This window comes from Hevea brasiliensis, chromosome 3, assembly GCF_030052815.1.
Source record: "Hevea brasiliensis isolate MT/VB/25A 57/8 chromosome 3, ASM3005281v1, whole genome shotgun sequence".
Classification (NCBI taxonomy): Eukaryota; Viridiplantae; Streptophyta; class Magnoliopsida; order Malpighiales; family Euphorbiaceae; genus Hevea; species Hevea brasiliensis.
Window position 1 is genome coordinate 6,992,656 of NC_079495.1, and position 18,020 is coordinate 7,010,675.

Consider the following 18,020-nt stretch of genomic DNA (forward strand, 5'->3'; position numbering starts at 1 on the left):
GAACTTCGTGTCCAACAGAGTTCTATTCTTCCTTTCTGCACCTTTATTAGATCTTCATTTGATAGCAGCCCATAACTCATATGCAAGGTAGCATTTATGGAAGATATTGAAGAGAGCATTACTTATTGAATTCAAGATCTTCATGCTCCAACGCTTGTTATTCATCCCATTGAATTTCTCCAATCGCCTCCTATCTTGTTATGGCTTGAACAATAAATACTCTATTGGAATAATTACTATCCTAAAATTGTTGTAAAAAAAAAAAAAAAAAACTTGATGTAGAATGTTTGGAGAAATATAAAAAATAAAGGAATAAAAGGAAAATTAATAAATAAATTGAAGGAATATTTTTATAGGCAAGGCATTTCTAGGAAACTATCTTCAGGATAATAATTTCCTCTCTATATGCAAAAGGTTGAATAGAAATTCTATCCCTAGGATATAATGGCTAATAAGAAATCATTTTACTACTTGATTTCTTCTACCACAATAACTCAGCTCAGAAAAATGATAGAGAAATTTGAGAAGTAATATCAAAGAAGAGAAGGAAGATAAGATTTTAAAATACTTTAAAACATGAAGGATGCTACATATTTATAGGCATCAACAGACATTACTAAAAGACACACTATTTTAATTTAAAAGTTATGTCTTTCAAACATTGTAACTATTTAAAAAGATGTGTCTTTAAGTAATAATGTGTTGATTCCTTATGAAAAAACGTGTCTTTTAAAATCAAAAGATGTCTTTCTCAATATTATTATATATAATTATGTATAGAACATATGGATGATTCGAGTTGCTTGTATTATGGGGTGTCAGAAGAGTCTATCATCCATGTCCTTCAGGATTGCCCATAAGCCAGATAGGTTTGGGAGAGGATTTTGTCTCATTAATCTTTTGTTTCTTTTATGAATATGGCCCTCTGGGACTAGTTCTGTCGTGGTAATGAGTTACAATGGAATGGTTTTAGCGCAATGATTTTGTGTTTAATAGTCAAATTCTAGCCTATTGACCTAGACTTGTTCCTCTAATTTGGTGAACTTGTTCATTATGGGGTCTCCCCTTCCTCTGCATAAAAAAAAAAGGTTTCTCTTTTTTTTTAAGATTATTTTATTAATTATGGTGCATGAAATTTTTTATTTTAAATAAATAAATAAAAATCAAATACCTGTTTGAGGTTTTTGTTTTTGAATTACCTGATAAAGCTTTGCATTCTCAAGTAGATTTTTTTTGTTGAAAATCAGATCAAATTCATTAAGATAATAAAGTAGAACATTAAGCATAAAACAATGAGCTTCCAAGTTATTAAAAAAAATAGAAAAGAGGCCCAAATTCCAACCCGCCCATACAAAGGACAACCCAGCCCCTTTACATAGGATCCTTAGGAGCAAAGAAGGAAGATGAAACAAATCTCATTTCAATGTCGCGACCATATTTGCTCCAAAACTGGACTGCCCATTGAGAAGGGAGATGACCGAAACTTCTATAATATTTGCTCGAAAATTGGACTACCCACTGAGAAGAGAAATGATTGAAGCATCCACAGTAGAAGCTCCACAAGAACAAGTGAAACTAGAAGCCATTTCCCATCTGGCTACCTCGTCCTCAAAACCTAAGAATAATGCACTATCTAAAGTGACCAGAGTGTGATGTAGGCTTAAAGGCGCTTTCAATCTCTTATTGTCAACCATCCAACTAAACTATCTAGCTTTAAGATCCTCTATGAAGCCAAAATCATTCAAAAACTAAAAGAAAAATACATTGACAGAATATGCTCCACAATATAAGTCTTAAAGCAAGCTCCCTTTCATTGAAAAACATAGGCTTGTAAAACACAAAACAAACACAACAAAACTTATTTACACCCAACCTAGTTTGAAAGAAAAACCCATACTCCAGTTGGGACATACTCTAGGTTGGGAAGGAGCCCTCCCATACCTGAAAGGGGCAAAGGAGGCAACGAAAACTGAGGATAGAAGAGGATAAATTTGAAGGGTTGTCTTTGAACTTTAGGGGTTGTAATAGAATCATCCCTAAACTTAAAAATGTAACATAAAACCCTTGAACTTTGAAATTTTACACAGCAAAATGATTCTAATCCTCAATAGCATGTTTATACAATCCAAAATAATAGTGACGTGAATAGTTCTCTCTCCTATATGTGATAGTGGCAAAACTAACTATAATTTTATTCACAAATTAACCATAAAAGAATCTCAACCGTATAAGACAATGAAGCACTAAACGTATAACAATTGATTAGAAGGACTCAGCCTTTAAAAAATAATAACAATCATTCACGTTATCGCCACTTTGGATTGTCCATATTAACGTATTACTTATAAATCGGTTATTGGGAGTCAAAAAAATTTTACTGTGCAAAATTTCAAAATTTAAGAAGTTTTATATTACATTTTTAAGTTTAGGGATGACTCTGTTATAACCTTCAAAGTTTAATGACAATTATTAAAATTCATCCCAGAGAAGGAAGAGATCTGAAAGTAAAAAAGACCTCTCTCTCTGTCTCTCTCTAGAACCTAGAGGGAGAAGCTCTCACCTAGGGCCTCTCCTGCATTTTCAAGGAGATAAGCTAAATGAAAGTCCATACACTAATAAACGGGCATTGGTGAGAGAGAGAAATAAAGACTCACATTGGTTAGAGATAAGTATTTATTAAAGAAAATGTCTCGTTCGACTTAAATTAATAGATTTCACACGAGTTGAGAAGAGAATTAGGAATCAAATTTAATATTAGGGATGACAATTGTTTTCAATTCCAATCAATTTTTTTCAATCATGAATTATGACGAGGCGGGATGGGAAGAAGGTCTTCTTGTCCCAATCCCCAATAAATTATTATTTATTAAAAAATAATTTATTTTTATATATTTATATATTTAAATATTATAATTTTAAAAAAAATATACATATTATTAAGATTATGTTTAAAACTTGTATTTTTTTATTTTTTTTATTTTAATTTATCATTGTATAATAAAATTTATTTCTAAGAAATAAATTTTATTATACAATGATAAATTAAAATAAAAAAATAAAAAATAAAAAAAAATTCCAACGGGTAAATTCACCCCGCCCGGCTCTTCGGTGAGGTAAGCTCCTCCTTAATTCCAATCTCATGTGGGGGGAGGATAGGAGAATGATCCCTACCTTCGACCCACCTCGCTGCCTTTCCTAGACTTCACTTTTTAACCCATCACTTGGCTGGATAATAATTGATAAGAAATAAATTTTATTATACAATAATAAATTAAAATAATAAAATAAAAAATAAAAAAAAATTCCGACGGGTAAATTCACCCCACCCTGCTCTTCGGTGGGGTAAGCCCCTCCTTAATCCCAATCTCATGTGAAGTGAAGATAGGAGAACGATCCCTACCTTCGACCCACCTCATTGCCTTTCCTAGACTTCACTTCTTAACCCATCACTTGGCTGGATAATAATTGATAAGAAATAAATTTTATTATATAATGATAAATTAAAATAATAAAATAAAAAATAAAAAACATTCCGACGGGTAAATTCACCCGCCCTACTCTTCGGTGGTGTAAGCCCTCCTTAATCCCAATCTCATGTGGGGTGAAGATAGGAGAACGATCCCTACCTTCGACCCTCCTTATTGACTTTCGTAGACTTCACTTCTTAACCCATCACTTGGCCGGATAATAATTGATAATAAATAAAATATGTTTAGATAACCACTTAATATTTGGATTATGCACTTTGATCGTAATAAAAAGCATTTGTCAATTGCCAATATGCACTCAATTGGATTCACTTTCGGAAATGGAAGCCTCCAAAATTAAATGGTTCTTTGCTCCAACACCCTCAGGAGAAGAAAAATCTCATACCAACAAATGCTTCATTAATAAAAAGAAAAAAGAAAAAAAACTCAAGCATTATACCACTCTTCCAACCCTTCCTCCCTCTGCAATGAAAATTTAAGGAAAAAAAATTGAAAATTTTGGTATCAATCAACTGAAAAAACTGTAGCTAAAATTTCAATTTCTCTGAGGAAGATTATTGTGTACTGGCTTCAAAGTACTCAACTTCCAATAGCTAATAGGACACGGACTGCACACACCTTCTCACTAATATATTAGAAGAACGAAAATCTTATGCCATTGCTTGCTGCAAACAAATTGTATTCTTCCATAGTAGTCTCTTTCCTATTGCAAGCAGGATCATTTTCAACTTGATCCGCTGAAACTTTCAAAGAACGATCTCCAACAATTCCATCTCTCGAAAGCTCAGGATCTGGTTTACATCCAGATAGAGCGACAGGCCCATCAAAATGGAACAAGGAAAAGCTGGTGTCACTGACATGCAACTTGGCAGAATTATCCACTTTTCCACCTTCTCCACTTGGCAGCACTTCTGTTGGATGTGATCCGGCTGTTGCCTTCTTGTTTGTTTTGGCTTCAGTTAAAGCTTCCTGCCCTGAACACATCTTCGTTTGCTCTTCTGAGTTAAAGCCATTTGCTTTGCCAACTGGTTGATAAACTGGCACTGGACCAGGATTAAAAATAGGAGTTGCCAAATGCTGCAAGGGACCATACTGCATATATAACTGTGAGTTTCCGTTTAAACCATAGCTAAGAGGGCCAGCATATAGGTAGTGGTTAGTGTGGGGAAAGGGCATTAATCCATTAGGTGGAGCAGCTGGCCAAGCAACAGGATTTTGATGATAGTAATTCAGTGGAGGAGCTTGAAAGACAGGAAATTGTAAATTTTGGTTTTGCATAGGCGGAAACATGCCTTGCTGTTGCGAACCTATATCAACAGTTGGTATTCCATTATCAGTATTTTGCACAGTTTTTGATGGCAGATTTCCTAGAGCATTCATTTTCAGACCATCTGGTGGATGCCCAAAAAGTTTCCTACTTCCAAATTCCCCTCCATTCGTACTTGGTTTGTTCTCCGTGCCCACCTCATGCGAATTCGAGAAACCATTTTGACATAGTGAGGTCTCTCTTCCTTCTGATTGTTGACAAGTCTCTTCTGAATCTGATGTGGATGAAGATTCCATATTTCCATGGTTTGAAGATGCCGTATTGCTATCTCCCTCACTAAGGCATGATGAACAGTTATCAGAATTAGAAGTGCTGCCTATGCTAGGATCAGAAGTCCCACTTGAGCCAGAGTTCTTTGCAAGACATGAACTGACTTCGTCATAAGGAGTTTCTGTTGAGTAGCAAAGCTCCTTCACTGCCACATTGTGTCCATTCTGGAAGCCTTTATTGATTCTGTGGTTAGAGTTTCCTGATTCCCCCTTATTATTCTCATGATCAATTTCACCAAAATTTCCAGTAACTTCACCAGAACACTTACCACCAGGTGACTTGAATAAGTTATTGAAAGTAGATGACCTCAAGGTAACATCACTGTCTGAGTTGCTCCGAGTATACTTTTTGTATGATTCTGTAGGTTCCCACACTTTCTTAGAATGAAGCAAATCCCTGCTACAAGAATTGTTTGCTGTGATGCTTTTGCTTTTGGGTCTTACACAACTTTCACGTATGTAATCTATTTGCCCATACTTGTTCCCACAATAAAATTTCTTGGACATATCTAGTGTAGACTCTGACTTACCAACAGATTTGCTATCCCGGCCAGTTCTTATTGCAGAAACATGTGGTTCAACCTTCACCCTGTATTCATTGTTTTGGTGACAGCTACAAGAATGGAAGTCATATCTGTCATTCATCCTACTGTTAACACAATGAAACTTCTCATTAAACTTAAGGCCGCAAGTTCGACCATTAGACTTCTGTCTATTTATCCTTGACAGCCTATTCAATCCAGTGACACCCCTTGGAGGAGTCTCAAAATTGTCAGTGTAATGTCTTGACTCAGATCTATTAACCATAGCCCCATTTCCTGAAACAATGGCAAATCGACATCTATCAGACAACTTCAAAGAGGGATCAATCAGAACTTCTTTCCGAAATTTCAATCTCCGACGAGAAAATTTTGATTGTTCAATCATAAAAGAGCCAGTCCCATCATTCACATTAGTGACTTCTCCATCAGGACTACCACAGGAGTTGTTTTGCATTGCCGAAGAGGCATAACCTTTCAAGAATTGTTCTTGAATATCTGGAGATCCAGGCCTGGATAATGAAACGTCACCAGTTTCACTAACTGAATCCTTACAGCTGACATCATTATTAGGTTCCTCGTCAGCAATTGCTGATGTTTCAGCCTTTGAGATTTCAAGAGAATCATTTGATTCAGAGCACTTCTTTTCTTTATCCCTTTCCTTCCCCTTTAACCTCTCCTTTCTTCGAAGCTTTTTCTCTCTTTCTTTAGCTCTTCTTCTCTCCTTGCGTTCTTCTTCTTCACGCTTTTCCTTTTCCTCTTCTTCAAGAAGTTTCATCTGTGGGAAAGAATTGCAATCAGTTCATATATTTCTCCCAGAAAAAAAAATTGAGAACTTCCCTAGTTTTGATTTACAACTCAAAATGAAATCTTATTCTAAATCAAATGTGGTAATACCTGCTTTTCCAATGTGATAATTTCTTTGCATGCAACATGAACTCGCTCTTCCAGCAGTTTTAATGCAAGACAAACAAAGATGCTATGTGCATTTTGGCGTGCAGTTCCTTCTCTGAAAGCCTTTTCAACCTGAAAAATGTATCAATGGAATAAGTTTCAGAATATCCGAAAAAATGTGCAGACGCAAATGCACACAATGCAATTGAATCTACAATATTGTGCCAGCTATTCACCATCTTCTAGCAAATCCAGACTAGTGAAGATTTTATTACACAAATGATCTATTTACACCGAGGAGGAAGATGATGAGGGAGAGAGAAAGAAAAGGGTGTTTTTTTTTTCTGGGTTGGTGGGGTGTTTAGATTATGGGAACAAGCGTCTGTGAGTTTGCCAGAAATCAGACTTGTTTAAAAAATAACTAGTTAGTGAAGGCCAGAAGGAATGCAGATACAGAGTGCAGTTAAAAAAGGATCTCCGGAAGAATCAATTTATTACATAGTCGGCTAAAAGATTGGCCCTATTTCATGCCTAACCTTATAATAACTTACAAAAGAAACTGTTTCCTCTCCCCTCCCCCCCACCCCAATTTAAAAAGGAGTCATAGATTGCACAGCCTATCAATCGCATTCCTTCAGTAATTCCACCCATGTCATTCCATGAATAATCTCTTTGACCTTGTCCCACCCTTTTCATTATGTTGAATGTACATCCTGAACTTGCAGTGCAAATATTTATTTGCAACTTATGGGGCTCAATGCCAAATATTATTGGCTTTTCTGTAATGGGAAAAGCAACTTAAGGCCAGTGAACTGTTAATAATACTCCTGATCAACATTTTTAACTGGTACCTCTTTCCCGTATGCAACCTACCACATACTCTCCCCATGCTAGAAACAATCATATGCACACTTTGGAATCAAAAGCTCCATATTGGAAAACAATTTATCATTTATTTGTTAACTAACAAACAGAAAGAACAGCAAGCATATTGCAAAACTAAACATGCCTGCTCCTTGAAAATAACTGTTGCAGCATCTAGAAGAAATTCTCGAGCAAGTTCAGGACTCTTCGCATGCTTTTGGGGACGGGAGCATTCTCCATCTAGCTCATTCCCATCCTTGTCCATGGAATCATCATCCTATAAGTGTAGAAAACATAAAGATAACAATTAACTACAATGTAACAAGAATTATTTGGGAAAAATATTGATGAGATTCTAAAGCACAGGGGAAAAATAACTACAATTAAACCTGAACTACCTCTTCTTCCTCGGCCTCTTCGGCATGTTCAAAAAACCTTCTGATACTTTCACCTCTAGTAATTGTAACAAAACCATCACCTATAACTAGCCTGCAATGGACGCATTGTTGACCCCTTAATGCATGAGCCTTTACAGAAAGCTCAGTACAGCGGCCATCTAGTTTCCAAGCCCTCAAAGTGATAAAACATGCAGTTAAACCACCAAGATCTAGGCCATTAACTTGAACACTTCCGTTCATGCCTACATTTTCAAATTCTAGAATATCAGATTTTCCTTCTCCTGTTCCAACTGCCCATTCAAAGTGATGATATGATCCAGCGGTATCAGAAAAAGTTTGGCGCCAATCAGCCTGGATTTTGTTATCAGATACCTGAGGAAATAGTAGAGAAAATATGTCATGCCAATCACATCAGTAATGAATTTTCATCAAACTCACATAGTCTCATTAATATATGATCTCGTAATAAAATAAATAACATCACTTCTCTGGTGACATTTATTTGTTCACTCTTCAGAACCACAAAACCATAAAGATTTAGAAAATGAAAGAAGCACCTCATATTGGAAAGCTGTATCTGCAACACAAAACCAACCGGTGCAGCGAGGTTCTCGCCGCGTGCGCTTGAGCTCCTTTAGCTCCTTGAATTCACGAATAACATTCCTTCTACAATCTCTGCAAAATCTTTTGCTGTCAAACCTGTGACACGAAGACATATTTTATTGAAGAAGAGAAGTCAGAATGGGACACAAATTCCTGGTAGAAAAATATGCAGCGTGAGAACTATCGGCTTATAATTAGGAGTAAAGAAAAAGCAGCTGTACCAGTTACACGTATAATTGCCAAACCTTCATAAGCAAATCTTAGGACTAATAAATACATGACAGTTCAAGAAATTAGTAAAGCTTTAGCCTTCTATTTTTTCATACAAGTGGAATGCAGAAAAATGCACAAATTATAAACCAGAATGCAAAAATTTAGAAAAAGGAACACAAATAAAGACTAACAAAAAGCACAAGTGAATTTTTTTTTCATAGCAATACTTAAAAATTTTCAATAGATTTCTACGATCTTGAAACAATAATGGCTGCATGAATGACAAAGTACATGATGAATAACATTAACAATCCTAACAATGTCATAAGAATTCAATGATGAAACGCATTTTAGGGGCACAAAACTAGGAAAGCAGATCTTAACATTGGTCCATGTGCATCCTATCTTACTCTCTTTAAATTTCCCCTTGTCCCACCTACTTCATTTTGAAATCCCCAACTTAATTGCAACAATACTATCTATAGTACTAGTACATCAAAATAAATATCCAACCAAGCCCTTGTTTTATCTTCTTTAATTCCTTCATGTCTGTAAAATATATGCTACATCATCACACCATTGTTTTCCCATTATTGTTCAACTGTGACGTGTTAGTTTTACATGTTCCGTTATTTTTCAACTTTGACATGCTAGTTTACAAGGATGTAACTCTTTAACCAGCATGATCCTGCTCAATAGGAGATCACTTTAACAACCTCCATAACAGCTAAAACTATGATCATGATAATAAAGACAGTGCCAATTGATATAATGTAGGCTAACTTGATAATCAAATTTCCACCATTTTCAATTTCCTTAAAAGATCACTTGGAGACCTAACTACCCAGAAAAATCAATAAGCAACGCAATTCCTATCACTGAAGCTTTGACACCAGTCTAGGGAATGCAATCCTTCCATTTTCTTCAATTTCAACACCTGGAACAACATTTAGTATTCTATGACCACTTCTGAATTTTGCATCTTTTCTTTTGTGTATTCCCTTTTCATTTTTAACTATGCCAAAGTAACCTCAATTTGAATTATAGGCTAATATATATGGATGAATATAATCAACCACAAACCACTTGTGCTCATGAGGTCAAGGGAATATAACCTAAGTATCTTATTCTTGAGCCAACAACAGTACCAACTGTTCTATTTGTATGGATTTTGAAGTTGCTTTTCCCAAAGCAAAAACATTACATATTTGACATAATATAGACTATGAGCATGATAGAGACTAAGCTGTATTATATTGTATACAACTGGCAGGGAGGGAACATCAATCTTTGTTTGTTTTGAAAGAGATAGAGAGATACTACTGCATTATGATTGATCAAGTCATGCTGTGTTGTCATAGCCAATTCAGTACACCCCCAGAAAATGAGTGTAAATGTTGCCTTACAACTCTCCTCCAATAAAGAAAATTGGCAGTCTACTCCTTCAGCCTTCTCCACTAACCATTAAACCAGGTTGAAAAATAGCCTTCAAAAGACGCAATCTTATGATGGATGACTGTCCCCTATCCATTAGGGTATTGCAAATTTCTTAATTATTTCAGCCCTCTAGTTCTGTTTCTTAATGCTTCAATACCACATTCAGTGCAGCAGTGCACAAAGACTAAGATAACACCAAGAGAGAAAATTGTATCTACTGGGCTGCTGGCATGTAGCTCTCCATCTTTTGAGTTCAATGTGAAGCATTTAGTCACTAACTTACTAACAGCATGCTGTCCAGATATTTTTGTTCTATTGATATTATCTATCAGGAAGATTGCCAGGCTGGGAAGATCAAATGAGTAATAACTATTAAATAGAAGATATCAGTAATTCCCAAAAGAAGACGACATATATCTGCATTCTCTAGACACCATACTAAAAATTTTAGGTCTTCCATGCTGTCAAATTACATATTGTTATCTTCTTTTCCAGTGTCACTTAAATGACCATCTCCAGTGTCAGTAATTAGCTTTAAGCTCCAAATGCAGATTGGTAATTAGCTTTAAGCGTCAAATGCAGATTGGCCAACTAGCTTTGAGTTGTCATTCTCTATTCCACCGATTTCAAAATGAATGATGCATGTAAAGAATAAGCAATTGGCTAAGTGCAAGCACACACACACACACATATTGTTATCTTCTTTTCCAGTGTCACTTAAATGACCATCTCCAGTGTCAGTAATTAGCTTTAAGCTCCAAATGCAGATTGGTAATTAGCTTTAAGCTCCAAATGCAGATTGGTAGCTTTAAGCTTCAAATGCAGATTGGCCAACTAGCTTTGAGTTGTCATTCTCTATTCCACCGATTTCAAAATGAATGATACATGTAAAGAATAAGCAATTGGCTAAGTGCACACACACACACACACACACACACACACACCTGTACATGAGCCTTTCAATAAAATCCTCTTCCTTCATCCTTAAAAGAGACTTTCGAGTCTCTTCTCCCAGTGCTGACCAGAAATCCACTAATGTGTCACAAGAAAGCCTAGCAGTATGCAATGCACATGTTTCTCTTGTTCCATGTCCTCTACCATAGCTTGCCATTCCTTGGCTTATCCAACCCCGACCTCCTCCACCGCAGGCATCAGGATAGAGCAATTCCCTTTCCCGTTCCCTTGCTCGTGCACTGTCAAAGACCTGATTTCAAGCAGAATATGAGCAACTAAAATAGCAAATGAAAGTGTATCTGGACAATCAAATTTAATCAGTACTCACATTTTGGAGACCCTTAAGAGACTTCAAAAACAAATAGCAATTCAAAAGCGTCAAAGAGCCATCACGTGTTGTCGTCAGACCCCCCCAGGGATGGACAGATGGATCTTGAATTTCATCTTGGCACCCATTCCTCATATCTGATTCTCCATCATTTTGATTGTTTGGGGCTCCTAGTCTGTTGGAAGAAAGGTGGCCACCTACCCCCTCCTGCTGCAAAGACTTGCCATACATAACAATCTGCAAGAAAGCTTCTAGTAATAGTCCATTGCATCTAGAACAGTACATGTTCTTACGAGCTTGCTCAAACAAGGTTTGCTTGTCAATCTGCAGTAGCTTCTGTCGAGCTTGTGGTGACAGCTCACTCCAGAACTATGCCACAAATGCATAAAATTTTGTTACTGACTGATCAAATCTCACTACATTTAACAGTCCTGACAATTCTCATGAGTAAATTAACAAGTAAAAAAAATTGCTCTAACTTGTAAATGCATACTCATGGACAAGGAGTTTACACACCAAAATGTTAATGCATAATAGAGAGAGAAGTGACTTTGTTTCTAATTGAACAAAAAAAAATATATACCAAATGCATAAAACTTTGTTACTGACTGATCAAATCTCACTACATTTAACACAGTCCTGAAAATTCTCATGAGCAAATTACTCTAAAAAAAATTGCTCTAACTTGTAAATGCGTACTCATGGACAAGGAGTTTACACACTAAAATGTTAATGCATAATAGAGAGAGAAGTGACTTTGTTTTCTAACGGAACGAAAAAAAAAATGCCAATACTGGACCAACAATTCTCAATGGCAGCCTTTTGTAACTGTAATTCGATCAGGTTCTCATTAAAATGACTTAATATAATAATCAACACACTAATACTTGTCTTCTAAGCAACTAGGCAGAGCACTGGAAAGTCATTGCCTCAACCTGGATTCTATTAACCCCCAAAAGAAGGTTGATACTATCCATACACTAAATCCAAACAGAAAAGCTGATACCATTATACACAATTGTAACCGCCCCAGAATCATAATCTCTAATATCAATTAAACTCCATATGTAAATACATAAACAAGGTGTTACAGTTGATCTGGTGAACACAATACTAATAATCCAAACACAGAGAGATGCTAGATAACACCCAAACATCAAAATCTACCCAAGAAATAAAACCAACATTGAATAACTTGAGCAGAAAGATCCAATCCATAGCAATACAAAACCAATATAGAAATAAAAATTAGATAGAAAACAGTAATCCAATTCAATCCCAACATAAATTTAGACACAGAGAAAGAATCTAGTACCTTCTGGAGCTGATTGTAGCTAACATCGCCGCGGTGCTTTGACCAGAATCCATTGGCTGAAGGCGAGTAAACGCCCGATGATGCATTACTGAATTGCTCATTTCTCTGCGCTATTCCTGGCATCTTATTTTGTATAATTTTTTGTTAGAGATACAAATTTACACTAGAATAGATTCACCCATCAGCTAATCTTCTTCCAGTTCAACACCCTCATTTCTAGCTAAAGAGGGATCCAAAAAGCGATCGATTGACAGAAAGGAAATCGAATCAGAGAGTTAAAAATGTTTGATTCAATTTGAAGAAAAATGGATTCATTGAAAATACATCGATCGAGGACTAATGGGTTTATAAGTATTGATAAGATCGAATTGAAGGGAAAGAAGAAGAAGGGATTGGATTGGAGAGGAAAGAAAGAGATCGAAGGAGGAGAGGTGAAAGAATTGGGGAGATGGGTTTTTGGTTAATGGAGATGAGATTTGCTATGTTTTTTCTTTTATATACGGAGATAGAGAGAGAGAGAGAAGATTTTGAGGCTTATGGTAATGGAAATTTTATGTAATGCGGTAGGGGCGTAGAGCTATGGTGACAGTCTGACGGACGGTTAAAATGGTGGGATAGAATGTATATTAGTACTACTGTTTTTTTTTTTTTTACTACAAACTCAGAAGGATGGACTGATAATAATTGATAGGTTAAAAAGTAATAATTTATTTAAATAGATAATAAAAAAATAATTGATATGCTACAAAATAAAAAAATATTGACAATCAATGTACTACGCAATATTAAGTAGCAATTTCATCGAACGAATCAGGTAACAAACCTTACTTGAGAATTGAATAACAATTGATTCACTTTGCAATAAATGTTAGCCATCTTACCAAAGCATCGGATAATAATCAATTAGTTATACAATAAGAGATAGTTATCTCATCAAATAATATCATAATTAATAGGTTAAATAGTCATTTTTTTTTAAATAATTTTAAAATAAATAGATATAAAATAAAATATTGAGTATATTTAGTATATTAAAAAATAATGTACCTTATATTCATTTAAAAATAATTATATCATAATAATAAGAAGATGAGACTATTTTGTGAGCAAAGATATACATGCACTATGTATACCTAATAATTTACTTAGATACAAATATTAGAACTCGAGATATATCCACTCTTACACCTTTAAGTTGATGAGAGATCAATTAAGTAACCCCTTGATTATTATATTACTTGTTTAATGTCTTTAATTTTTTTTAATTTTTTTAATATATATATTTATTAATAATTTATAATAAATATTGATAAATATTTAGTTATTGAATAATTTTATAAATAATTTTGAAATTGTTCATATGAGGTGTGAGTGTTGAGCTAATAATCTCTTTTTATTATAATTTTTTTAATGAAAGCTTTTTGTGAAATGATGATTGGTAGGAAAGCAAGCAACTCCATCGAATTTGGCAGAAAAGTTGGAGGCTTGGACTAGGGGCAAAGCCTTTAGTGTCACGGGGCCACGTCTTGGCCTGGATAGTAGTCCCGTGCGATGCTTAGATTTTCAATCAATCTAGGTCAGCTTACTCGTATTCAAGGACCTTTCCCCTTATAGAGGATTTCTAATATCCTTATCGAGGGTCTCCCACGTATCTAGCCCTGTTATATCTTACCCATTCGTAAGGCATAACATGATCCCGTAATATACCTAATGAATTATTAAACTTCGCTTACCGGTAACTCATTAAATATACTACAAGGGATTTTAAAACAAATTTCTATTCATTTCTAAAGTGGTGGGTAATTTTGAACAAGTATTAAAAACCTTTAATTGACACTAAGTCATAAATCAAATTTTTAGATATTTAAAATCTCTATAATTTTTTAAAAAATTTCGGTAGAGTGTCATCTGTATTTTGAGAAAATAGTTATTCAAAACCTAAAAAGAAAAATATTCCCAATATATTTTCTCAACCACAAATTCATTATTCAATTTCATTTCACAAATCAGCACAAACAATCCAATACACAGTTTGAATTAAATCAAATATTGAAACATCTCATTAAGGTAACAAAATTAATATTTACATTCATGGGAGTATTACGAATTTAGTAGTACAAAACTTTATAAGTACATAAAATCTCAAGATAATATTAAAATAATTTGTATTTGATTACATTTCAAAAATAATATTACAAAAGAGTTAATGCAACTGCTCGAATGAAATTATATATATATAATTACATAATTAAATCAAAATCTAATGTACAAGGGTATACCTATGATATATCTGAAGATAGTTCCACAGTCTTTAAGTAATCTCACCCAGCTGCTTTAAATTTTCTTTCACCTACAACAGCATACAAAACTATCATTGAGTGATGAACTCAGTGGTGTACAAACTAATAATTTAAAACTTAATACAAGTTATGCTTTGATAAATCATAACAGATAAAAATTTAAAATTTCTAAATTCTTCAAAATTTATGACATACAAAAATCAATATTTTCAATCATGCAAATTATTTATTTGAATAACATTTTGACCAAATAGTAACTATTTATCTACATTTCTTTTAAATCATGAAACAATACAATATTTTTGAATCACTGAAAATTATTTATTTCTACCACAATTTATCAAATTATGCATCATTGAAAGGGCGCTGCCAACAATTTACACAGTTGGACCCATGACACAAAATTTCACAATCGATACCGTCTTGTACACCACGACAAGACAAACTCTCCCAATAATCGAGGCTAAAAGGGAGGAACAAAGACTAGCTAGTATGTATGAGTACTAATCCAAACTCTTCCCCAACTGGCAAGTCAGAGAGGAAGGAACTTACCCCATCTAGTGGAGGAGATATCTCACTAGACAAGCTAATGAGAACACAAAATATATTGCCATGTCAACTGTGGTTTCAAATCATATTCAAAACAAATTCTATTTACAAAAGTGTTTACAAACCATTAACATATTTACTCATTATAAATTCATACTCAAAGTTGGCAACGCATCAAACTCAAAATTTATAATTCTCAAAATCATGCAATAAATCCTTTAATGCATAAAAAAATTTATATTTAATTTATATAATTTCATTTAACAAGTTAAAGTTCTCAACATAATAAAAATCGTAAATTATACAATAAACTTATTCAAATCAATTTGAAAGCGAAAAATAACAAAAAGAGTTAGTTGTGCACAAACCATTTATCTAGGCTTGTCTTGGTTCAATTCCTCCTCCTTCCTTAGAGGGCTCCTTTCCCACTAAAACACATAACTAGAGTGTTTCAATATCTATTCAATTTATTTCTAATTAATAAATTCAATAATTAAATTTTATACACTTAATTTATTCCATAAAATTGAGTCCTTTGTACTTAGTGTAATTGTGGTTACTATTCATTTGACCATTTGATCAAAATATTGACTTTTTCATACTAATTAAATATGTTAATTCTAATTACACCCACATACCACATTTTGAGTTATATTTTTGTTGGCATTGATTGTCAAATTCAATTCAAAGCCTATTAGGGTTAAATATCAAAATTTCAGTTTTGGGTTACTTATTTGTACTGTTCCATTGGTCTGTCTACAGTGGGAATTTGGCCAACTTTCCTTCATCAAAGTTGTTCCTTAATGTCTTAGCTTTAATTTTCTTTTTGAATCACTCCATTTGGAGTTTTTTAGCTCAAGTTATGCCTATTTTTCTAAGGCTGGCCGGATTGGTCCAAACCCAGAATTCTGGGTACCAAATCTATTCTGGCAGTTTTTGTGTGCCGATTGCAGCTCATTTTTCGGATGGGTTATGGTCAGAATTTGAGTTTATGTTCTCTATAAAAGTTGTAGTGCTATGTCTCAGCTTTCTATCGGTATAAAATTCAGGTCATTTGGACCTGACTAGACCAAGTTATGGCCAAATGAATAAATACTATTTATTTGGTCATTTTTGTACAGTGGCAGTGTGCAAATTCCGAGTTTGACCTAATTGTTCACTAACTTAGAGTCATTTTCAGGGCAGGGTTTCTCCATGAAAATTGTGGCATTATGTGTTTACTTTCATTTTCAATTGGCCTCATACCAATTGGAGTGGCAGAATTATAGTTTTGGTCCTTGAAGTGGACCAAGGTTAGGCTGTCTAGATTTGGACCCCTTACCAATCCAAATTTGGTTTCACTTCTCACCATTCCAACACACCCTAATTAGTCCCAATTGACCATTTTGAGTCTCAATTAGGTCAATTTGTCTTAATTTCAAAAATCTCTAATTTTTTCCCAATTTTCTCTAAGGGTCAAGAACCCTAATTGTCTAAATTCCTCAATTCATGCAATTTCTCTTCATTAATCATGTCTACTACTCCATATAGTCTCAATTTTATGTTCAATTCAAATAAACACCATCAAACCCTACCCTAACCATGGCTGACCGAATCCCTCTATGTCCCATAATCAATCATTTTATTTCAATTATCAACAATATTTAACTTAGTTAAATTATCTAATCATGCTTATAAAGAGAAGATTAGAGAATTTCTTACTAACCTCTTTGTGTAGCTCTTCCTTCTCCAATTTTTCCACTTCTTTCTTAATTTTTTCTTTCTCCAATCTTCTTACCAAGGCTCAATTACAAGGTTTGACTAAGAAATCTTCAAATTTTATGGCTGAATTTTGGGATTTAAGAAGCTTCAAATGAGCTTTAATTTTGGAAAATGGAAAATGAGAGAGAGGAGTGAGAGGGAATGGATAGCTAAGGGAGGAAGAAAGCCAAATTTTTTTTTTTATTTTCTTATTATGTGTACTTATCCCAAATTTGACTTAGTCAAATTAAATAAGTAATTGATAATTATTTATTGAGTCATGCATGATGTCATCATTATGATGTCAAAATCCTTATTTTAATTTCTTTTCTTTTCATTTTATTTTTCCATAACTTCTTCAATTTAATTATATATTTCACAATTTTAATTTCTCACTTTTTATTGGATAGTTAAGTCATGAGTCACCTCTAGGGGTGAATTGACCAATTTGCCCCTCGCCGGTCTGATTCGATTTACTAAAAATTCAGTATTTCTTTCAGAACTCTGACCTAATTTTTAAATATAGTTCTCCACATTTTTCTGTGATTTTCACATTTTTCCTAGCTTCACAATAATTCTTAGGCCTACAGTGTCATAATGCTCCATGCAAAAATAGAGTTATGACTGACCTCGCAATCACTTTCCTGTAAGGTCACCCATCGCTGTGACCCTCAGCTCATTTAACTTTTTATACTCTGTTTTTTTTATTTATATTTTACATTCTGGTAATTACTATTAATTTTTATTCAAGGCTTTTCTAGGTGATATAAACATATGTTTAGACATCTTGACTGTCCGGACA

The 18,020-nt window shown here is 34.2% G+C and overlaps 1 protein-coding gene across 2 annotated transcripts; it reads right to left on the reverse strand.

Annotated features, from left to right (window-relative positions):
• Positions 1-3,867: 3,867 nt before the first annotated feature.
• On the reverse strand, positions 3,868-13,155 carry LOC110633688 (uncharacterized). Of its 2 annotated transcripts, none has more exons than XM_021782404.2 (8): positions 12,630-13,155; positions 11,315-11,683; positions 10,977-11,236; positions 8,337-8,478; positions 7,780-8,151; positions 7,527-7,658; positions 6,521-6,649; positions 3,868-6,401 (listed from the first exon to the last, which is right to left on the reverse strand). In XM_021782404.2, exons 1-8 carry the CDS (start codon positions 12,750-12,752, stop codon positions 4,122-4,124), a joined length of 3,807 nt encoding a protein of 1,268 aa, XP_021638096.2. In that variant the 5' UTR covers positions 12,753-13,155; the 3' UTR covers positions 3,868-4,121. The 2 variants fall into 2 exon arrangements, with proteins under 2 accessions (XP_021638096.2, XP_021638095.2); XM_021782403.2 differs by having other exon boundaries at positions 7,771-8,151.
• Positions 13,156-18,020: the final 4,865 nt, after the last annotated feature.

Excerpts from the sequence above, each read along its gene's own strand:
- LOC110633688 (XM_021782403.2), bottom strand. The coding sequence starts at position 12,752 with ATGCCAGGAATAGCGCAGAGAAATGAGCAATTCAGTAATGCATCATCG. Across the intron at positions 8,479-10,976 it reads ATTGAAAGGCTCATGTACAG|GTTTGACAGCAAAAGATTTT; the intron begins GTGTGTGTGTGT and ends TTCGTGTCACAG. Across the intron at positions 7,659-7,770 it reads AGGAAGAAGAGGTAGTTCAG|GATGATGATTCCATGGACAA; the intron begins GTTTAATTGTAG and ends CTACACTTATAG.